The sequence below is a fragment of the Pterocles gutturalis genome, unplaced genomic scaffold (genome assembly GCF_000699245.1).
Source record: "Pterocles gutturalis isolate BGI_N339 unplaced genomic scaffold, ASM69924v1 scaffold31622, whole genome shotgun sequence".
Taxonomy (NCBI): Eukaryota; Metazoa; Chordata; class Aves; order Pterocliformes; family Pteroclidae; genus Pterocles; species Pterocles gutturalis.
Genome location: NW_010113802.1, coordinates 30,401 through 54,141, shown reverse-complemented (window position 1 = coordinate 54,141; position 23,741 = coordinate 30,401). Strand labels below are relative to the sequence as shown.

The window sequence follows — 23,741 nt, the reverse complement described above, 5'->3', positions numbered from 1 at the left end:
CTGTCTTGTTCCTTGGATAGAATTGGTGTAAGAGGGGCTTTCAGACTTTCACTTAATATCCTTTTATTTCCAAGGAGTGTACATGTCATATGCTCCCTAATTCTTCCTTCACTCTACTTGTGAAAGATTTGAAGCAGAATGTATCACTCAACATTTGTCTCCCTGCAGGTGATGAATGACCTAATTCCCAACTTCCTCTGCCCCAGAGGCAGGCATTTACATTATAAAACATAATGTATAATCAAGTAATGCTGTCTAGCTTACATTTCTAGTGTTTTGCCAAGAGTCACTGTTAAATACTGTGTAAGGGTGGCACATACTCAGATTTTATTTAAATTAAAAAAATTAAAAGTAAAAAAGGTAAAAGATAAACCTAATCTTTTAGGTCTGATACTGTGTTATATCTAGCTCAGTGTTTCCCTGATTTTTGATACATGAAGCATTCTTTTCTTGAGCATTAAATGGTCAGCACCCAGCCGATATTCCAGAGCCAGCCTGACGTAGTCCAGTGCAGCTGGGCAGTGCATCTAACCCCCAGTTTGGTTCCTCAGAACTGCCCTTAAGAGCTTGGTAGCAACAGGTGGACAGTGGCTCATGTAAGCTGCTACTGGTAAAGTATATATTCTCACCATTTATGTTGCATCTGTTGGAATCATTGATCTGGATTACTGGGCTGCTCAACAGAAAGATTGAACATGGCCATCCTGTCACTTTGAGAGCTGTTGAATGATAATTCATGTTTGGGCAATGGGAATAGATTGTCAGGGCTTGCCAAGACTTTTATTTTTTTCATCTCATGAAGACAAGTATACAGGCATAAAAGCAAGTAGTCAGACAGCTGGAACAACTAATTTGTTCTTTTTGTGCATTTTTTAGATGTGTAGCAAATATTTTATTGTCAGTGTAAATGAGCTTATTACATAAATGTGGGACGCTTGCATCACAGTTAGATGTGATCAATTAATTTCAGAATTATGCGGTACTTTGGCATAATCTACTAAGTACACAGTAGGCTGAGCATTCCAGATTAGCCCCTTTGAAATTATAATTGAATGGTGTTTCTCCTGGTGAACTGCTTCCACTACTAATTAGCTTTGTTTGATTTAGACTTTGATGGTCAGGCTGGGACTGTTAACATATGTTCCCTTCTACAAATACGGTAGCAATTAATACTTATGGATGGCACTAATGACCATATATATCATTAAGTATATTAACATGCAGGTCAGCTGGGCAACAGTGATCGACAGTTTAAATATCTACTTTCAAAGTCAATTTATCTTATGTTTGTTTACAAATATTTACAGAAAGAATTGGATGTCATCATGGGCAGTATTACAAGGTTCATCACTGCTGTTCACTAAAACGCAAGGAAGTGGAACTGGCTGGGGAAGCTTAGGAACAACCCTCACCCTCATTTAAGTGTTAATCACCTAAAGCACAATAAATCAAAGCCCTCTTATTTGGAGGGCTTAAATACCAATATGCATGCATAATCTAGAAAAAAATAAGTGTGTTTGAGTTAGCTGGAAAATAGTTTAACAATTATGATGTAGAATGAGAAGAAAATGAGTTGTACTTTATTTCAGAAACATTTTTATATTTGATAACTAAGAGACAGATAAAGAGGTATTTAGGTGTCCTGCAAGCTTGAAATTTTTTCTCCAGGACAGATAGTTTTGTGTTTTTACTAATGTGTTTGTCTAAACAATTTTTACCCTTCTTGGATATTTTTTCAGATAACTTTGAATGTGGTACATGCAATAAAGAAAATAGTCTGACACTTGCCTTGTTGTGTTGGACTATTTAAATAATGTAGTATTGTTGTCTTACCATTTAGTCTTTGCCTTGCTGGATTCCATATTTTGTTTTATATCTGTATGGTGCGTGATGAGCATTTGTATCTATTTTGATGTCTGATGATGACCTAAAGAGAAACGTCACACTGACGATGATGATTATTTGTTTTTTGTGTCATCTCTAGTTTAATAACACTATAATTAAATTGTCTACATATATCCAGTTGCATTCCTACATTAATAGGTATAGAAATGTTTCTTTATCTACTGCTTGCTTACCTGCTTTTGGAGGTCTGGCATTAAACTGTGTGGATCTCCTATAATAACTAAAGAGAGGTCAGATTCAGTATTAATTATTCCAGTGTATTACCATGCGGATTCCAGCAAAATTGCATCTTACAGATATATGTTCTTTTGCTGTGTTTTGCTGATCTTTCTGCTTGGCTCACTTTTTCCTGCTGCGCTTCTTATTGGATAGTGAGTTGGTATTGACAATTCTTTTCTAAACCATTGAGTTCACTTCAGAGCTGTAAACATTTTTTTTTTTTACCCTTCTGTTGCTGTAGAAAGGGTGGTTGGAAAAAAATGGGTGAGGATGGATAAATAACAACATTGGGGGTAGAAGAGAATGGAAAGAGTCAAGTTGGGCAAGATGGTCAAGCAGAAGGAAAAGAAAAAGAATAAAGAGTAAAGGCATGAGATAAGGTAAATTAGGCTGTCTGTTAGGAAGTGGACTTGGTGACCTAAGGAGGTCTGCCCGCACCATATGTGGGGCCAGGAAGAGAACGTGATCTGCATCAGAGACAAAGCACAGAAAAAGGCTTAGAAGCATATATATGTATGAAAGTTACTGTAAATATTGGGACGCTAGGTAAATATAATTACCATTATTAATTGTTGAGAAAAATATTGCAAATAAGAAAATTAACAGAACTTGTGAATTTTTTAAAAAATGTAACTTTTATAAAAAAATATGTTGAAGAAATGTTGAAGAACCTTAAACGGTGAACTTTGAAGCAGGAAGTACTAGGAATTGGAAGGTTTTAAAACTCATTCTCTTACCTTCCTTCATGCCCTTCAGTCATTATCTATTGTTTGGTCAAGTTCAGTTCTGTTACCCTATGTCATAAAATGGAAAATTCATAGCCATTCAGAGGTGGGCTTTGATATTTCGTCTCAGTGCACGAAGAATACTGTTATTTTTGCAGCACACTAATATTAATGATGGAAACTGATTATTGTTGCAGTTTACTTTTATAGCTAAGGATCTAAAAAGTACCTTAATTTTATAGGTATAACTATGCTATTTGGAAAGTGAAACATTTTGCCTGAGTAACTAATCAAGTTCCAAAAACTTGATTATATCCAAATGTAGCTGTAGATCAAAAAACCATTATTTTAACTGTATGTTGATATAATTAAAACATACAGTGCTAAACTAAATACTGTTCATGAATGTATGTGTGCCCAAATGAATTATCCATAAAACATAGTCATGCAACTCTGCTTATTGCTTAGGTATACTAGTGTGAGCTGTGTTACACATTCCAAATACGGTTATTTGGTGGGAGGAGGGGGAAAAAAGGCATAAATTATTTTAATAGTTTAAGTGGAACAAAAGTATCATAGTCACATTATTTCTGTATGAGAGAGAGGGAGAATGTCTTTCAAGGACTTTGTTTTGTATGCCTGCATAGTCAGAGTTGCCTTTGGTAAATATGTAGTTAAATATTCAGTGCACACCAGTTTAGCGCTCTGTGTAGGAAATTTTTGGGGATGTTAAAAATTCCACCTCACCTCTCAAACTTTGATCTTTATCAATACTTTAAGAAGGTGAAGTCAAGTCTTAACAGTTTGACGTATGATAAGAATTAGATTTCTTCTTCATCTTATGAGAAGAATATTTGTTTAGCATTCGTCTAGTGATTGATGTAACCATATTTTTTTTTGTGCATTGTTTTGTGACTTCATCACTTTTCTTCCTTTTTCTCATCAAGTCATTTTGCCAAGGGGGCTCAATTCCTGAGCTCTTGCTCTCGCTGCTTTCTTCTTGGAAAAATGCTCTCAGTCGTCGACCTGCTGTCACCTATGTAAACTCTGACCAAGTTTCAGCTATCACTGTATGTGTTCTTGTTGCATGCTTCTTGTCACTGTCAGGCTATTTGCCACTAATCTTGAAAGTAAATTTGAATTTTTCCAAGGTTTAAGTTTCGTCATTTCATATAACACCTTGTGTATCCTGTTTGCTGTTTTCTGAAAGTCATACAAGGAGTAAATTAACACAAATAGATTGCAATAATCTGTAATTGTTCTAATGGAACAAAGTAGAAAAAGTATCTGGTTCATCAGTGACAGAATTTTAATCCCAAAATTGCCTACTATTTGATCCACTTCTGTCTTGACTAATAAACAGCATGATATGGTCAGTTTTTTAACAGATATTTTATGTCTAATTCTTTCTAACACAACTAATTTAGGATGTTTCTAAGGTGCCTATGATGCCTTTGATACAATGATGTCCATGTTGTTTGTTAGTTCTAGCTATAACTGGAATACCCAAAAATGTAAATGTTATGCATAAAAAGCTGAAAGGAAAACAGCTCAAGGATTTTTGGGCTATATGCCATATACAGAAAGCTGATGTAAATTTGCAGGACTCTTTATGTATAATTTAAGCATCTGTAGTTAGACATGTTTTGAAGTGTAGATGCCAAGCACAGAAGTGCTGCTTATGAGAAACTTGTAAAATATTGGTAGCTAGTATGGCAGTTTGTTGCTCAAGGTGAACGAGGAGGAATTTAGGTAATGACAGCAGTATTAGAAGTAACAAACAGGGTTGACTGGTTGTATAATTGGTTTTTAGTATCTCTTTCTCAGCGCTCTTATTAGAATCAAACTAAAGCTTTCAACTAAAACTAAAATATTGGTGATGTTTAAAACAATTTTGGTATCTTGGCTGTGTTCCCTGAAGAATGGGGTGCAAGCTATATGTTTTGAATTTAGTTAAGATTCCTGGGACTTCTCAAATGACCATCTTGATGACCGCTGCCTATATTTTTTTTTTTCCCTATGTAGGGAGGAGTAACTGTAGGCTTGTTCAATTAACCGGTTGCTAAAAATGATGCAACAGCCTTTTCTTTGTCTGTCAAATGCATTCCTATGTATGTGAAAGCCTGGGACAGATACTTTATACACAATTTGGTATCCTTTAAAATGCTACTTTCTGTAAGGAAATCTGTGGATTTTTTTAATACATTTTTAAACAAAAATGTAAATTTTCAGCTGTTGAAAGAAGGTATCTCTTAACTTTTGGTGTGAATGAGTTGTAGCTATTGCCAAATTTCCATGATGGGGCTTGAGAAAACACAGCAAGTGGTAACTGCTTGGAAGGATTGATCTGTCAGCCTTTTGTGATAGGCACATATCCTCAGTGTCAGGTATGGTGGTGGTAAACCAAAAGTGGGCAAACTTTTCAATTAAACATGAAGGAAGAAACTTCTTCAAGTTTCTTTCATGGCACCATGTAGACTTCTTCCTCTTTCCATCTCATACTGTGGTCCTTTCCAAACCTCTGACAGCTGCGAAGAGAAATCCAGTAAGAATAAACTGTCTGCTCAGTAAGAGCTTAATTTATCCAGCCTAGTGCTGACTCGGTTGTACACTCTGTTTTGAGAAAGCAGACTTTATGTCAAGGTGGCAGCAGATGCTAAAGAGGAATGTTTTCTTTTTACTGCTCCCAACAAAACCTGCTTGCTTCAGGAGGGTTTTGAGTGCCTTTAGCTGACCCCTGTGTGCAGAGCTTCTGAGCAGCCCTGTACAGGACGTGCTCCTGGAAACTTTCAAGGAGGGAAATAGAGGCTTGCATCTTGTTTTCATACAGTCCGCTGCAGAATAGAACCTTGACAGGAAAGCTCATACAAGAGCCTGCATGCTAAACATAAAATTTCCTTGAATAACAAAATTAAGTTTGTGATGAGTATAAAATACATTGGTATATCAGAGGAGCTTTGCAGAGAGGCTGGATTGTTTGAATGGGTTTGCGCATCATTGGATCTCACGCAGCAGTTTGGTCACTGCTTGTGTGAAGGAGCGGGGTAAGACTTCTTTTTTTCCCCTCTGAGAAATTTAGTTTGTAGTTTTTGGTTTGTTCTGTGCTTCTCTGAAATGCTGAAGGGAGTCAGGCCAAAACCTGGGTAGAGCGCAAGAGTGTTTGAGATAGTACTGTGATGGGAGTATCACTAGGTGGGGAGTTCAGGAAGCCAGTGTGTCAGAGGGCTTTCCTTTTGGTCAAAACAGCAGTGACTGTTACATTTTTTTGTTGTTTGTTGATTTCGCCTGTAGCAGGTCATCTCCCATGCTTTGCTGAATGTTTTTAATAACTCCCCCTGATCCTACCGAGGACTTTGGCACCAGGCTCCTGCTCTCTCCCGTGCCAAACTCTATAAATTGATTTTTTTTTTTTTTTTTTTTCTCCAACACAAAACAATATTGTTCTAGGCTGTCAGGAGGTGTGTGGCTGGGGCATATGTGAAGCAGTTATATTAATTTCTCTTAAATCGGCTGCTGCTGCATAGCCACCCACAACTGCAAGAGACACAATGGCCCAGAGATTGTTCTGTTCTGTGGAGTCTACTGCTGAGCTGGGCCTTGTTCAAAAGCTCTGCTGTAATTAATAAGAAATGTTCTTGGATGAGGTATCTGAGAATTAAGCTAGAAAGCAGAACGGTTTTATTTTTCTCAAGTGCTAGCTGGCATTGGGTAAATCAGAAATATTCCCCTATTCTGATATTTCACGAGTAAAATAATGAAGTTAAGATGGTACTTTCCATTCAACACTTAATTGCCCCTAGGACTCAAGGCGGGGAGATTTTCCAGTGGTAAACAGCCTTTCTAAAACACAATTAGCATTAATTAACATCCATGCTGGGATTTTAATCAGAAGCAGCAGATTAGTTCTGTTTTCTGAACCGTTTTTTCTCCCCTTGGATACGTCTGTTCTTGTAGAGGCTGGAAACTCACGTTCGCAGCAAGGAGCTTGTCCTGGGGCTTACGTCCCCCAGAGATGTCACACAAACAGCATTCGCACATCAAAGACTTTTTAAAGAAATAGAAAAGAACCTTTCTGATGGATTCAGATGCTACAAGCTTCCCCTAGAACTGCAGCATTAAATTTTTGTGCTACAACCAAGTGACTTACAGCTTTCCCTGTTGCATGTTTTACTTACTTTACTTACAATTAGAGATTTTGGTTTGTATGGGTCACTGAACTAGTTTTCTTGAGGAATGATATTTGAAAGCTACGTAGTATAGGTTGAAACCCTGGTAAAAGTACTTTATTTTAAAAAATTGTGATATCTAGTATAAATGTGAAATAGTAGGTAAAAATAGCTCACTGATGTTTTCTTCCAAATTGTTTGATGGGTTACTTGTGGGTTAAATCCTTTTTTTATCACTTCAGTTATTTGTTGTTTGTTTAGTAGCTAGATAGTGAAACTGAGTTCTGTTCACTTTCTAGGATATGCTCCAGTATAGCAATAGAAGCACTACAGGAAAATATGTGAGAGCGTTGTTGGAAATATACATGTGTGTGTGTGTGTGTGTGTATATATACACACACACATATGTATATACAAAATATGTATGTTATGAAAATGTGAAAACTGAAAATGCTCTTTCAGTGCAGTAGAGATGTGATTCCTGTCTAGCAAAGCTACTGTTTCTGGTTTGATTTTTGGTTTTATATACAACTATTTAAAGTTATAGAATTTTAAGGGCTTTCAGCTGAGCAGCTTTTAATAGGCATGCTTGAAAGGTGTTTTGTGTTGGTTTTTGTTTGGTTTTTGTTTTCCTGGTATCACACCTGTTGATTGTGGCCAAGTACTGTATTTGGGTTAAGTTGTGTAGACTGCAGATAACATATGTTACATGTAAAGGGTTGCAAGACTGTGTTCCTATTAGGAATTTCTGTGTTTGTTTTTAAGTTTGTCATCATTGTTCCTTTTTTTCCAGAAGTTTGGTGTCAATCAGTCTAAGCCAGAATTTACAGTGGATCTCAAAGGGGCATTGATTGATTGGGCCTCAAAGGACAAATCCAGCAAAAAGAATGTTATTGAGGTGAATTATTTTATTTAAATGGAGAATTATATGTACTTTAATGACATAATAAATTTTCTCTAAACTTAAAATCAAAAACTTTAATTGCATTTTTCTGTATTTGTTCCTGCTCAAATGTACACATATCTTAGTACCTGCAAGAAATGTCCACTTTTAATATGTCTATATGGGATATGCTTTTACGTTTTAAGCAGACTATTGTTTACTGTTTTTATTGGTTAAGTGTTCTTGAGTGACTATATATATTATCTAAAAGTTATACCAGGGAGAAGTTTATTTTGATTTAGGTAATTTTGCTTGTGATTTCTAATATGCTGATCAATTCTGATGATAACTTTTTTTATCTCTTTAAAGCTAAAAACCCGCCAAGGAACTGAGCTCTTAATTCAATCTGATAATGACAGCTTCATTAATGAATGGTATAAAGTTCTTAACTATACCATCAACAATCAGGTATGTGTTTGAATTGTGAAGGCTCTATTTTTAAGGTAATGTTATTTAGTAAAATAATTGATGTAATGACTCCTAGTGCTTCATGTCCATCTTTGTTTCCTGATTTTCTTGTGTGTGGACAGGAGGGTGAGGATATGGCAGTTCCTGGTGCTGACAGGTGAAATATAATTAATATTGGCAAAGGAAGAAGGATGGTCCACTGGATTAATAATGAGGAGATGTGGGCTGACCTCCAGCTCAGAAATGAGCTTCCTTCTCTGGCCAGATACTTGTTCTGTCTCAGTGACCTGAAAAGCTTTCACGGAGAGGGAGTAAAGGCGGGAGGACAGCCAAGAGAGTGCTTCGTGACATATATTAATCAGCATTTGATACTGCTATTCACTTAAGGCTGCACTAAAGTGCAGATGAAAAGCCCAAGCAAAATACTGTATTATCTCTTCTTATCAGACAACATAGTGCCAACTATTTAATCAACAGAAAAGTGATCAGGCATTTTCTCTTGATATTGCCAAACAGGCTTTACCATCTTTGAATTCAGAAGAAGTTGGAGGAGATTTTGGAGAAAACATTCTTCTTGTTTCAAGTTGACTTCATGTGTATTCTTAATTTTTTAAGCTGAATTTATGTTGCTTTTGTTTTCAGTCAGTGGCCTTAATTTGTCTTAGCTCTCATAGTGTTTTCCACCCACACACAGCAGACCAATATGAATGATTTGGTTTCATTGAGTGCTCATGGTTTAGGTTCCTAATCTTCTGCTCTCTCCTGGTATGAAAGTGTCATGGCCCTTAATAAACAGGCAAGGCAGTCACTGAGCGATACCCTTCTCCTGTCTGCCCCTTGTGATGCCACTGAGGTCACTTCCTCCCTGCTTAAACAGAAACGCAGATGGAAAGGCTGAGATGAGAGTGAGGTATTGCATGTTAGGTTGAGGAAGCAAATGGTGGAACAGGGAGAGTTTACCAGCGCTCTGGAGGAAATGGTAATGTATTACTGCTGGGAGCTGGTGGCCAAGAGCCCTAAGATTACAAGGGAAGTTCAAAAAGTATGTTATTAGAGTACCTGATAATTTGGAGTATTGAAGCTGTGGCTGCAAAAATCCAGCTGATCTGAAGCAAACTTTTAATTTTGGGAACTTTATGGTAATAGTAGCTGTGAGTCTCTTTCCCAGGATAGCTATGGATAGTTCTAGTGTGATGAGATCTTCCTCAAAATAAGGTACAGCTTAGATTCTGGTCTCTTTCCTCCTTTAAACTGCTGTTGTGATAGTATGCTGTACAAGAGGAAAAGCTATCTGCAAAGGATGTGGCTGTTCTTTCTTACATACAGAAATTCCCATGTTATTAGATTAGACTTGTTCCATTATACAAACTGGATTTCGGGTAGTTTTTTTTTTCCAAAGCAGTTAATGGTTTAAAAATGTATCCATCCTAAAAAGCTTTGAAGCCTCTTGAAGAGAGCACTGTCCAAATGATCTCAGTGGCAGAGGAATCTTTAGCAGGGACATTAATTGGGCAGTTGAATATATTGACCTATCCAAAGCTTTTGAAAAGCAACAAGGAATGAGGGTGTTTTAAAGCTAAGGTTAGCCCTTCAAGTTCAAGTGCAATTTAGTCCATGAAGTCATGCTTCTGCTCATTCAGTGCTCTGGAATATGCAACATTGCCTTATTTTTTGAATGTCTTTCCTTGTAACAAGAGACGCTGTACAGTCAGGTTTTTGTAACTGCGTAGAAGTCAAGTTTGCTTTAGTAGAAGTGAAGTAAGAAATACGCAGTTTTGGAAGGGAGGATGTTGAACTGAAACCAGAGGAAGTTTCATTTCCTATTTACTGACCTGTCTGCAGTCATGCGTGCAGCATAGGTATGAGGCTGTAGGTAGGCAGTCTCACAGGCTCTGCACTGCAATGTGATCTACATTTTCACTTAGCTGTGTTTAATGAGGATATGCTGAGAGAGCAATAACGCAGGGTAAGGATTTTAGGCGCTGGTGTATTTACTTTTTTCAAAGTGAATTCAGTGTATGTTTTGACAGTGCTGAAATTTTCCAACTGGTAGTTCTATTTTCTGTTAATAAAAGTTTAATTGCAGAGATCAGAAATGGGGTAAATGCTCTAGAAATGTCTTTTAGACTCTATCAATCAGGTGCTTCTGTAGCAGACCGTGAAATAACGGATATTTGTCTACTGGATTGGGGAAAAAAATTCTATTGTTTGTTCGTTGATGTAATGCAGTGTTATCGTGAAAGGCTGGTTGTACTTAGTTCAGTGTCCAGCAAAACTTTCTTTATTGGGTCTTATGATCAAATAGTGTTTCTCACAGTTACTCACTTTGACAGTGAGAATGGTATTATCTCTGAAGATATTTTTAGCATCTAGAGTTCAGGAAAAAACCAACTGAATATCATTATAGGGAAAGTAAAACATATTGTAGAACTGTCTGTGTTTGTTAACGCTATATTCTGTGAACTGGCAAACTGATCACTGTACATCTTCTTAAATCTAATAGGTAGTAGGGTCTGATGAAGCATTAGAAGATGAGGTACCAGATTCTCCTGGAGTGGAAAAACAAGACAAAGAAAAAGATAAAGAGAACAAAGACTCTAAGAAACTTCGTTGTGAGTTTAAAATTTTCAACTAAATTATTTTAGCAATGTCAGTTTTTAATTTTTGCATGTTCAGTATTATGTGTAAATAGAGAAGAATTCAAAAGGACAGCTAGAAATGAAGCTACTCAACTTTGGAAACAGACTTTGATAGAGTTCATTCTACATATTGGTGCCACTGAGTAGAAAAAAAGAAAAAGGAAAAAAAAGTGCTAAATGTCTTTAGCTCCTTCTGAATGACACATGAAAAAGAGGAGAAAATAGGTAGTAGTGAAATGGGATATTCTCAGGGTGTTGTCAAATTCACAGAAGTAATTAGGTGTTTGTGTTCTCTGACTTTTACAAATGACTGAATAAGAATTCTTTTGTCCTTTTCATGTTCAAAACTGATTATAATTGTTTTACCTGTTTTTTGTCTGTGGTACAGCATCTGTAAATATTCGCACTATTAACTTAAACTGCAGTTTCCTAAGTGATAAAGATATGTTGGCTTATTTAGAGAAACTATACATTTTTAATTACACCTTCAGAATTTCAGCGCTAAATTTCTTTTAGCTGCAGAAATTTCTTACTGTGCACAGAAATATATTAATCAGGCAGACTATTTTCTGTCTTTTACTTCCAGGTCTTATATGTAATTTGCAAGAAAGTATTTATTCCTTTCAAAATAGTTAACTTAATGAAAGGCAAGACTGACTTTGAAACATAGCTGTATTTTTAAAATTCCACATCAATTCTATATGTAAGCTACCATTTAGTTAGTTTCACAGGAAGCATTTGGTTTAACAAGTTTTTTGTCACAGGTTTGTCTCTTGGTGGTTTGAAAAATGGATGCTATTTACAAACAGTTCAAAAAAGTTAAGAAAAAGTGGATGCATTGCAAATTTGAACAAGTTTTTGATGTGGTTTTGAGCTTAATTTTTTTTAAAATGTTGTTTCTTTGGCAGATAAATGCAGTGATAGTTCTGTGGATATTCATGCTAAATGCATTTCTCTTTTCAGCTGTGAAAGCACCTAGCAATATAGATTCCACAGATCAGAAAAAGACCAAAACGAAGCTCAAGAAGTTTCTTACACGGCGCCCTACGTTACAAGCTGTCCGTGAAAAAGGCTACATTAAGGGTAAATGAACCTTTTTAACAAAGGAGATAATTTGAAAACCTGAATTTAGTAGTTCATGTGTAAGATGGGGTTAAAATGGTAGAGTAAAACATGTGTATAGCTGATTTAAGAAAAGTCGTGGATGTATAGTGGAGCTGGTGATTGTCATCATTCTGAGCACTGCTACTAGCCACTAAACTTCATGGAGGATGTCCGCTCCTTCAGCTCATTACTGGCAAAACTGCAGAAAAAATGGAGGGCCCAGGAGCCTGTTTGGACTTGGAGTGCTGCTTAGCTAGTGAGTCTATTTGCTCGGCTGTTCTGAGCTGGAAGCTTCAGATAGCTGGTAATGATTTGGGCATGCGAGAGAAAGAAAAGTCCTTTGAGGATGAAGCTGAATGCTTGCGCTCATCTGTTTCACAAGGGTGTGTGAGTCTGGGTGGAGCCAGACAATCATGTGCCACCACATAAGAAACGGAATATTTAGGCAAACCAGGATGAGGCTAAAGGAATCTTACACATCTTTTTTCCCTAACATTTTTGAATGTATACATTTTTCTAATTGTTTCACAATGAGTCTTACAGATGTTCCTGAATGAAACTTACGAAATAATTTATTTCCATTTGTCACACTTGCAGAAACTTTGAGAGGACAGTGTTGACACAAGTTTGAGTTAATGTGTTTGTGTAAATTATTGACTTGATACTCACTGTAAAACTTCATTTATTTATTTATTTGTATGCTTTAGCAGGACTTGTAGATGATGCTCTACTAGGGTCAAAATAGCATATGGGTAGGCAAATATCAGACCAAATCCTACTGTGATTTGCCTAACTACATACTTTAACAGGTGTGCTTCTGTTGCATGTGGTGTTTGATATATTTGTGTATCTGCAAATATAATTTAAGTGTAAATTATGGAATTTTTGTTTGGGATAAGACAGCATTATTCCCAAACTTTGACGTCTTGCTCTGCTTTACAACCTACTATTCATGTCATGGCTCAGTGACATAACTTCAGACATTAGCAACAGCGAGCGCTAAGCCAAGTTCAATTTGTATGTGTGCATGCAGATGATTGGATTTTTTTAATAAAGATGTTAAGGAATTAAGAGTTTGTTTTTATTTAAAAGCATGGTGTAAATTTTAAAAGTTGGATCTGCACTGTACAGCTTTATGTTTACTGTATGAATGAAAAATACAGAAGTCTGTTTAAGAGTCCAGTGTACTTCTGTGGCTCCTACAAGAACAAGCTTAGTAAATGGGAAGCTTGGCAAACCCAATATGAGCAGAAAAAGTAATGAAAAGTTCTAGAAAAAAACCCACTTGAAACAGCATGCACTAAGCAGAGAAATAATTGTGCTGAAGTTTTGGTACATTGAAAAACAAAATTACAAAAGTTACTTTAAGATGAGAGGAAAAAATGTGATTCTTGTATATGTGGGGAGGCAATTGTAGCAGATCAGATTGTTACATGCTGGTATTTTCTTGTGCTACCTAATCTGCATTGCTTTACCTGCTCCAGCTGCATGCTAGCCTGGCTTTCTCCTGTGTGGGCTTTTTCAATCACTTGCTACTGATTCTGCTTATACAGCTGGCTACGTGAGTAGCAGCAGCAGGACTGAAGGTGTGTTGGGTCACTGGTGTTATGTGCATACAGCTAATAATACCATCATATGCCAGTTTTCATACTGGTTTGGTGTACTGTTTGGTTTTCCCAAAGTGGTAGTCAGATGCAAGTGTTGTTAATGAATCTACTTACTAAACATGAAAAATGGGCTTAGATGCCCATTTTTTAGATGTATGTAAATAGAAGAGCAGTTTCTCTTTTGCCTAAGCTCTGAAGTAACACCTACCACATGCAGCGAAGATGGCCACTTACATACCTTATTTAACAGATTAAAAAAACAAAACCAAAAATTTTCTTCCACTTAACACTGTGAACTTTACCCCTCTGTCTCAAGACCCTGTTTCAGTCTCATGCATCTGAACAAGGAAGACCACCTATTATTTGAGCGTCTTTGATGAAAACCATAGAAATGTGTCTGAGAAAGATTTCGTGATAACATAATCTGAACAAGGAGTTACCGTGTTGCTGAAATACACTGACATACTGCAAGAATCTGTCTTTGCCCCAGCTGATTTTAATTTTTCGTTCATTTTATGATAGAAAACACTCCCCCTGGATTGTGTAGTTTTGAAAACGAGACTCAAAATTACCTTTGCTCATAAATATCTGTATTTAGATTCCAACCTTGCAGCCAGGTTGCCTGTGCATAGTCATACTTGCATCCATTCAGAGCTCTATGATATAAAGGTCTGTCATTTTCAAATCCATGTCAGAGCTTAAAAATGTTGAAGATTCTACATTAATTCATAATGAATTAATTAATGCTGGGTTAATCAGGTGCAATGAACGATGGCATTTTACAGGGTTTTTCTCCAAGCAATGAAAAAAGCTTTCGCTTTGGTTAAAGTTTGTCTCTGTTCAGATTTTTAATAAAGATTACAGTGAATGTATTTTGAACTGAGAGCAGGAATAGAGTGTAACAGGACATTTGAATCCATTAAATTTTACATTACAATAATGACTATATAACTGTTACAAGTGTCTCCTGATAGATTAAAATTATTTCAGTAGCAAAAGTTCTTTAGAGATTCACGTTGGGTAACTGCTGTTTTTGGGAGCTGCTTCTTGCTGGGCGCTGCTGAGAGCTTTTTTTTAAACTTTCCTGTTTTTACCCTTTTCACTCTAATACTGTGACAATTGTATCCAGTAGCCATTGCCCTTTGTAGAGGTTTGTTTTAACCTGAACTAGTTCTGTCACTTGAGTCCTGTTCCACTGTAAATCAGTCTCTTTACTTGGTTCCAGATCAAGTGTTTGGTTCCAATCTCACCAGCTTGTGTCAAAGAGAAAACGGCACGGTGCCAAAGTTCGTGAAGCTGTGCATTGAGCATGTTGAGGAACATGGTATGGTGAAAATTTTTTGTTTCCAAATCTCTTGCTCACCACACTATCTAATTTTAAACATTTTAGTCCTTAAAATGCTGCAGATTTCTTCAAGGAAATAATCTGAAACCTGTATCTATGGGTAGCAATGAATTTTCAAGAGTGGGGAGACAGGTGGGATCTAAAATGGGGAGAGGGGAGGAAATCGTATATCTGAGAAGTTGATCTGCTTCTGTGTCATTCAAGCTGAGGAGAAGGCAGGACAGCCTTCTGGCAGCAAGACTCAAAGGAAAGAGGTATTACAAGTAATAGAGCTCAGCCCATCAATATTTTTTTCAGCTGAAAAGAGAGACTGTCAAAATGCAGCTGTTCATTTTTTGAAGGTTTAGTCATGCAAACAAAATAATTTATATTAAAATTTCCTTGAAACAAACTTCTGGGAAAAAGATGTGTTCCTGCTCTACATATGCTTTGACTGCCAGAAGACAAGTCTATCAGTCTGATACCCTTCAGCCATTACACCGATGGCTGTGTGAAATTTTATACAATTCTAGAGGTTGAGTCACTATGTGGACACTGGTAATTTTTGTTTCCTTTCGTTGAAAATAAGTCTTTCCTACCTAATAGCTGAGAAAATTATATGTTTAAAAGCTACATGTGACATTCTGGATTGTCTGATGTAAAGGACATCTTCATGTTTTTGTTGAAAATATGTTGGTTGTGACTCCTGACTTGGCTGTAGTCTGTGCTGGTTTTCTTGCTTGTTTCTTGCTGTTGTCATTGCCCTGTCTCTTGGAAAAGATGACTCAGAGCGGGTTATAGAATCTCCATAATCATCATTAAAATATATACCAGTCTGTTAATCTGAGAACATTCTCTTGAGAATCAGGGTAAGTGTTACAGTGGAATGCTACATGTGAAATTTAAGTCATTTTCCATGGGAGCTTTGTTTAGGATTTTGTTGCAGCCTGTAGTCCTCTTTCTCAGTGCTGCTATCTTATGGCCTGGAAGGAGGAAAAAAATAAGTACTTCCGTTGCCTTACTCCAGTTTGACAAGCTGCCACCTTGCTTGTAACATCAGGATTTATTCCATTTGTGACCTGCAGTTTGTGAGAAAGGGGCTATTTTGCTTTGGGGTTTTTAAATTATTTTTTAGGTTTGGTGTTGGGTTTTTTTTTTTTTTTTTATTTTAAAGACAGGACTGCAGTGAAGATAGTGGTGAAGTTTTCCTTTTTTAAATACCTGAGGGGAAGCTGACAGAAACAAACAGCTGCTTTTTCCCTACTTCTCCAGCTCTTCTTCCTACTGCCACTACACTTCAGATCAGTTCTTAATGTAAAGGAATGACTAGTGGATTATGGGGAAAAGGGAGATGTCAGATGGTGCTGGTAACTGTGCTGTGTTGCATCTCACAACTCCTTGAGGAGCTACAGGGACTTGCAGGTATTCTGGCAACACCCTTGTCAGTGGCACTGACTCACATGCTGTGTTCAAGTGTTTCGATTAAATTCTTTGCCTCCTAATCACTTCTGAGGAACTGCAGTAGCAACCACGGAGACACAGTTTTTTTCTTCTCTGGTTGAGTGTGCAATACTGTAAAGGCAAGGGCTGCCCATTTTAGTTTTGTAGGCCATTGGGTAGTGATGCGTGTGCATGCACATTGTTCCATCTCCATGCAAACCTGGTTACTTGACAACTTTGAGATGCCCTCTGTTCTTGACTTAATTTAGTTTTTTTTAACCATACATTAAAAAATCAAACATCCACAAAATACTTGGTTCTTGCATGTTGGAGTCTTGTATACCCCCTGCCCACCCACCAAGAGCATCTTAAACAAGACACCTAATCTCACTGGGGAGACTTGGAGCTGTTGCCTCATAACCACTGTTGTACTGTGTAGGAAAATACTTTAGAGATTATTTTGAGCTTGACGCTGCCAAATGTGTGTCAGCAGACTAAACCTCTGTTGAAGCAAGTGTTCTTTGTTGAAAGGTGGGTTTCTTTCAGTTTTAATTTTGCTGAGTAGACCTATAAAGAAGCAGCCTAATGATTGCGCTATTCATACATGTGTAAGATATTAAAATGGATTTATGCCTTTGTTTTAGGATTAGATGTTGACGGCTTATACAGAGTTAGTGGCAATCTTGCAGTGATACAGAAGCTAAGATTCGCAGTGAATCATGGTAAGCTTCCTTCAACTATATTACAATTGCATATATTTACAGATTGAAGTTCATAGAAAGCTCAGGAAAAATTTTTCTTAATGTATAACTGTGGTCTTTTGTGAGAAATTATTGTAATCTTCAAGGTAAAATTACCTTTAAAATTGCAGAATTTAGTGTGGAATACACATCATTTGAAAAACCTAACATCCTGCAGGCTTGGTCTTATATGGAACACAGAGGCATTGCTAGATCATAATTCTAAAGAAAGGTGGTGATAGAATTTGAGGGGAGAGAATTATTTAAAACAAAATAACTTTATACCTTGTGGAAAAACAGTAAGCATATTAAGCTTCCGCTAGCATTAAAATTGTAAGTTAATGCTTTGTAGTGTGATTTGATACTGCCTTTTGTATGGGGATGCTTAGCTCCTCTTCACCATACTCTGTGTATGAAACCCATTCACGTGGCTATATCTTAGTGTTTTGTTCAGGGGTAATCAATAGGCAGCTTTCAACCAGGAAGATGACAGTAGCCCATCTACAGTCTGACTTTTTATTTCCTGATTGACAGGGTCTAAAAGTAAATTTTGTGTTATGTCAGCAGCTCTTATTCCCCTTTGAAAAATGGCCTTGGTGTCAGGGGAGCTGCATGTAGTGCAGTAGGCAGAGTTTGGCCATCTCTGTAGCAGTTGAGTTTTTGTATCCCCTGTTACACTGCTGCAGCCTTATATCCCAGCAGAGAATGGTCTGAAGTGGAGTAAGTATCTTTACTGCTTTAAAAGCAGTAAGTACAGAAGAGCAGTTAAGTTTATTTTTAAAAAAAGTCTTATAGTTAAATCATTAACACTAATTGTTCGTTTTTTTTCTCCCAGATGAGAAACTAGACTTGAATGACAGTAAATGGGAAGATATACATGTCATCACAGGAGCTCTAAAGATGTTTTTCAGAGAATTACCAGAGCCACTGTTCACTTACAATCATTTCAATGACTTTGTCAATGCAATTAGTAAGTCTGGAAAACATGCGTATGCTTTTTGTATAAGTTCTGCTCAATATCTACAGTTCATTTAATTATTTTAGACAGTAAAAAGAATCTGTAAGGCTTAGCTAAAATTGCCTGTCAGTAATGCACGGTCCAGTCAGGAGGTGGCAGTATTTTATTTCGTATTAGCACTGCGATATTCGCTCTTATTCCTGCTCTGTTAAATTTTATGTTAAAGTTTTGAATAAAAACACTGAATTTTTGTTTCTACACCTCATCCTTTTGCAGAACAAGAACCAAAGCAGCGTGTCCATGCTGTTAAAGAGTTAATCAAACAGTTGCCAAAGCCAAATCAGGACACTATGCAGGTACTCTTTAGACACCTGAAGAGGTAAGTAGCAGATAAAAGGAAAGACTTTGTATTGCTGTTCCTCTTGTAAAGCGAAATAATCCAATTAAAAGTACTGTGACTTAAAAGTAGGTGACTGCATTTTCCCACTGCATTTTTCTTGCCTAGGTTGGACTTGATGAAAACAATGTATCAGTCTGTATTTGTAGAAGCTTGCAGAGCACCAAATGGACTTCAGACAGTATGTGTCATAGTTGTGATGTTTACTGCCAAGTCCGTATGTTAGAGGGATTGTGAGAGGATCAGGAATAGCATTTCAAAACAAAACTTTTCTGTAGAGAGGGGAATCACAAGCAGCTGTATGTCCTAATAACAAGAGTGCTCATTAAATAAATATTGTGAATAGTCATTTGCTTTGGACTGTGTCTTTTTCCTGTCATCCCATTACACTAACACTGATAAGTCTCTTTTTGCATATTTTTTTTTCTCTTTCAGAGTTGTAGAAAATGGAGAAAAGAATCGAATGACCTATCAAAGTGTAGCAATAGTTTTTGGCCCAACTTTATTAAAACCAGAGAAAGAGACTGGTAACATAGCAGTCCACACAGTATACCAGAATCAGATTGTAGAACTAATTCTACTGGAATTGAATTCCATCTTTGGACGCTGACATTTTTCTTGGAGCAGAAACTGGAAGTGATGGGTTGGCAGCAGTACTCCATCAGAAGGAAAATTGCTTGTTGTACATGATGTATTATGTTTGTGGACCAAGCAGCAACTTGTTTTTTGCACTTTTGGGGGACAGGAGAAACAGAAGAAATGTTTGACCACTTTAATGCAAATTAAAAGACAACACTTTGGATTTCTTTGAAAAGTTCAATGTAAAAAGTGAATTGAAAAGTTTATAGTTTGCCTTTTTTTAAGTAGCATTGGAAAAATGTAATATAGGTTCATACACTGGATTTCTTGGAGAGTAAAGCCGTTAATCTCAAACTGGATAATCTGGAATTTAATCTTAAATTTTTTCCACTTGATAGGGCAAAGTCCTGCCAACTGGTATGGAAAAATTCAGTGAAGTTACATCCTAAGCTTGTGTATTAGAACCTACTCAGATCTGTATGATGCTTGTCCAGGGGGGTTTGCATGCAGTGACTCTCTTAAACTTGTGCTAACAGTTTGGCTTAGTTATTCAAATCTAATTCCTCACTTGATAACTGCTGTCCTTTTTCCTTTTTTTTACCTTTTTCTTTTTTTCTTTCTTTCCTTTTTTCTCCCCCAGCAAACTTTCTGGAACTTCTTAGTTGCTTTGTAGAACAGCACACAATTTCAAACACTGAACTTGTAAGAATATCCAGAAACGGATATTTCTCTTGTGGCATAATAGAAGTCATATTTAATAAACATGTTCGTTTTTTTTTCAGGATCTTTCCTGAGCTAAGTTTTGTGTTGTACTGATTTAAAGCTAAAATCCTAAGTAAATAGCAATTGTAACACTGTATTGAGTTCTCGGTATAATGCTGTGGTAGTGGAAGTTTAATGTAAATACAGGCTGTCCTTTTGATTCTTGTATATAATTCGGTTCCTGTATAGTTCTAAGAACGTTTTAGTCACACATTTTTAATAATGGGTAGATTAACTACAGTAGCATAATGTTTCCAGGGGTTGTCTGGGTATCAGCAGGGAAACAGGTTATGGGGAGGGAGGGGGAACCTAACTGTGTGCACTTTTAGATGTTAATTACATTTGCAGGCAAATAGCTGTAATGCAAATGGTACTGGAGAAATACTGAGTGTGCTTACTAAATTGTTAATGCACTACAAGAGGAGCCTTTTAGGTTATTTAATATGTACAGGATACATTAGAAAAAATGTATTATGAATTCTAACATCTACAAATAGTGAAACTCATGTTTTGATAGCTAGATGTTTGATGGAATCCATGATGCTAAATTTAAGAATTTCTTTTTACATTAATGTAGAATAATTTGTAAAATTGGTTTTGAAAGATTTTGTTACAGGGAGCATGGTCTGCTGAAGATTTTTTTAAAATGTATTTTTCTAGACTAACTGCTGTATTTGACATATTTGTTATGTCTAACCTGAATAAAGAAAACCGTTAGTTCTTTTGGAGTTTGCCATTCCCGCTTCAGACAACATGAACCCCCTTTAAACAATAAGACTGTCTCTTACTGCTTAGCGTTGATACTACTTGCAGCAAAGAGTTCTCATGCTGGATTAAAAGATTAATGCTTACTTTATAACCTGATGATTTTAGGAACCTCCTCCCAGTCCCTTTCTTTAACAACTTTAACATGAGATTCAGAGAGGGCAGAAGTAATTGATGGATATAAATTTGCAGTCTTTAAAATATATCCAAACTTACTTGGAACCTACAGAAAGCAGATACATTGGGGAAATTAATTATATTTTACCTTTGATCTGTTGTATACCTTTTGCAACACAGTTCTGGCTTACAGCAAAGGCGATGTGTGGTGAAGAACTGAGGTGTAGTCAGATGAACGGTACAAGAATTTCATGTGCATAAGGCTTATATGAAAAGTCTTTGGAGATAAGACGAGTTACCTTGTGGCTTTCTCACTGTCGTCTTGTGGTAATGGTGTAGTCTTGTGGTTTGTTGCAAAGTGACCTGGGTGAGAACTGTGAAAGCTCCATCTCTGTGTTACGTTGTCAGCCTCCTGGTAGGCTGTCAAACAGAGCAGTGCCAAGTGGCAGGTGTGCCCCAAGCTGCTAGAAAATACCAACGAAGTTGAAATCCGTTGCTGTAGATTATTAAAATCACAACTTCAGCTGTAAAATAAGAAAGAATTCCCACTGCTAAATGAGAGGGCTTATCCACAGGTCACCTTTTCTGTACGAGTGGTAATGTTTTTCAAAGAATGCCTTTTTAAAACAATTTGATAGTAAGGATGTCACACTTTTTTCTTGTATTACCCCAAAATAAAGCATTTTATTATTACAATATATAGTATGGTTTTGTGCTGTGAAGCAGTCATATGTTTTAATGTTCTCTGAGGAGGGGGGAATATTCTTTTTAATTAAAAGGTATGTAGCTATATTCAAAATGCTCAGGAAGAGGAGCCTGTCTAAGCTGAGGGTGTGCTTATTGTGAGTAGCTTCAAACTGGATGTCAGCACATTTTGTTTCTTTGCTGCTTGAAATGTGTTGTCTTGTTCCTGCAGTTAGGTTTATTTTAAAAAATAAAACCCAGATTTTTGCACAAACACAGGAGGGGAAAGCTGTTTGTATTAGATGAAACATAATTCAGTTTATATATTCCTTAGTTTGGGCTTTAAATCAGGTTTGGTTCTGGTTTCAAACCAATTTACAGATTGAATATAAACTTTTGCACTCAAAGATACTGGAGGTCCGATATTATGTATCAGTGCCAGCTGAAATCTAGTTCCAGCGCTTGAGCTGTGTTCAGCTCTGTAGTTCAGCTACGTAGTGTTGCTACGAAGCAACTCTCAGACGCACTTGGTCTATACCAGTTAGGAGTTTCCTCAGTGTAAAGCTGGAGAGAGAAGTGGGCACAAAAAAGACAAGGGAAATATATGCAGTCATTTCCTGTAAAATATTTTTTTAATTCAGAGTTGCACATAAATAAAGCTTCCTGAATGCAAGTGGATAGGTCACACTTACTGCCCGGGCCCGGGTTTCCTCCCCATCTTCACAGAAAGCCACGATAAATTCCCTTTGTACTGACTCCATTGTGTCCTGGCAAGTGAATCCTTGACTCGCTGTGTGAGAGAGAAGGGAGTTTGTAGGTAATACGGTGTCAGTTTATTCCTAGGTGGGGCACTGACTTTTTCCTCTTGAAGGGAACAGCTTTATTTAGCCCCAAAGTAATGATATTTTCCGAATCAATTGGTTAATTCATAAGCCATAACGTACACCAAGCACAGTGGGGCATTCTGCTGGGCGTAGGGGGAGGTGCAGCATGTCTAATGAGGGCTTCTGCAACGGCTGGGGAGAGGAGAGCTCCTCTGAAGAATCTTAATTAGCCTCCACAATTGCAAAGTTTTGTGGGCAAGCAGCTGGTAGGACTGGATCAGACCTTTACAAAAGTAGCCCTATGTGATTGTGGGACTTAAATGAACATTTTCCCCCCCCCCATAGCATTCTTGTAAACAGCGCACTTGTAAAACAAGATCACACTGTGTAACAAACCAACATGAAAGACATTCAGAGGCAACTTGGCCTCTTGGTCCTTTTTATTGCCTTGAGAATTAAATGGCAGCTGTAATATTAGTTTCCTACAACTTTTCCCAAATGCATTTGAATTTGTTAAAGTAGTTAGCTACTACTTTATTTCTGAAGAAGAAATCTGTGTTGCATTCACCAAACTCAGAACTGCAAAGCAGAACAAGCAGGGATAGCATCACACTTATTTCTCCTAGAACCTCATCTTGCAGCTTACTGCGCTAAAATGGAGTTGGCCAGGGAAGGGGAGAGCACATCCTCAGTGTGCGAATAAGTAAATGCAAAACACTGAAGGCAACCAGACAAAGCAGGTGTGATAGACAAGCAAGATAGCAATGAAACAGTTCCTTAGGAAATCTGCAGGAATTCAGGCCAGAGATCTGGGAGAAAGCCAGACTCCCAAGTGTGTGAGGTTTGGTTTTTATTTTTCTCTTTCTTATTTTTCCACTTCATGCAATACAGATCATAGAATCATAGACTGGTTTGGGTTGGAATAGACATTAGCAATCATCAAGTCCCAACCCCCCTGCCATGGGCAGGGACACCCTCCACTAGCCCAGGTTGCTCAAAGCCTCATCCAGTCTGGCCTTGAACACCTCCAGGGATGGGGCATCCACAGCTTCTCTGGGCAACCTGTTCCAGTGTCTCACCACCCTCACAGTAAATAATTTCTTCCTTCCAGAGGAAGGCCTGGCTATGTTTTGTAAGGGTAAATCACTGTAAACAGGTGGAGTTCAAGTGATATTGCAAAATGCCAGCGTCCACCTTTTTCCAGCCTTCGCCAGAGTGGCTTTTATGTGTCAGCTCCTCAGTGATGAGCTTTTGTCCGGGTTCACTTGACACAAACACCTGAGTGCTAGTGAGAGTCAAGAACTATGTTCCTGCAATGTAATAGTGAGTGCACAACCAGCATCTGTGTGATACAAAAATGAACTTTTTCTCAGTTTGGCAGCATTATTCTGGTGGCACCGGGTGCCCCAGCCGAGATCCAAACCTGAAGATCCTG

At 37.3% G+C, this 23,741-nt stretch overlaps 1 protein-coding gene across 1 annotated transcript; it reads left to right on the top strand.

Annotated features, from left to right (window-relative positions):
• Window positions 1–1,307: 1,307 nt before the first annotated feature.
• LOC104462629 (rho GTPase-activating protein 12-like) lies at window positions 1,308–19,470 on the top strand (the record flags this gene model as incomplete). Its single annotated transcript, XM_010074637.1, has 11 exons — window positions 1,308–1,388; window positions 3,796–3,919; window positions 7,809–7,913; window positions 8,268–8,366; window positions 10,870–10,978; window positions 11,969–12,088; window positions 14,942–15,040; window positions 17,125–17,202; window positions 18,056–18,190; window positions 18,455–18,557; window positions 19,011–19,470. Coding segments are annotated over 11 exons (1,228 nt in total), but the record flags the coding sequence as incomplete, so codon positions are not given.
• Between the last annotated feature and the right edge of the window lie 4,271 nt (window positions 19,471–23,741).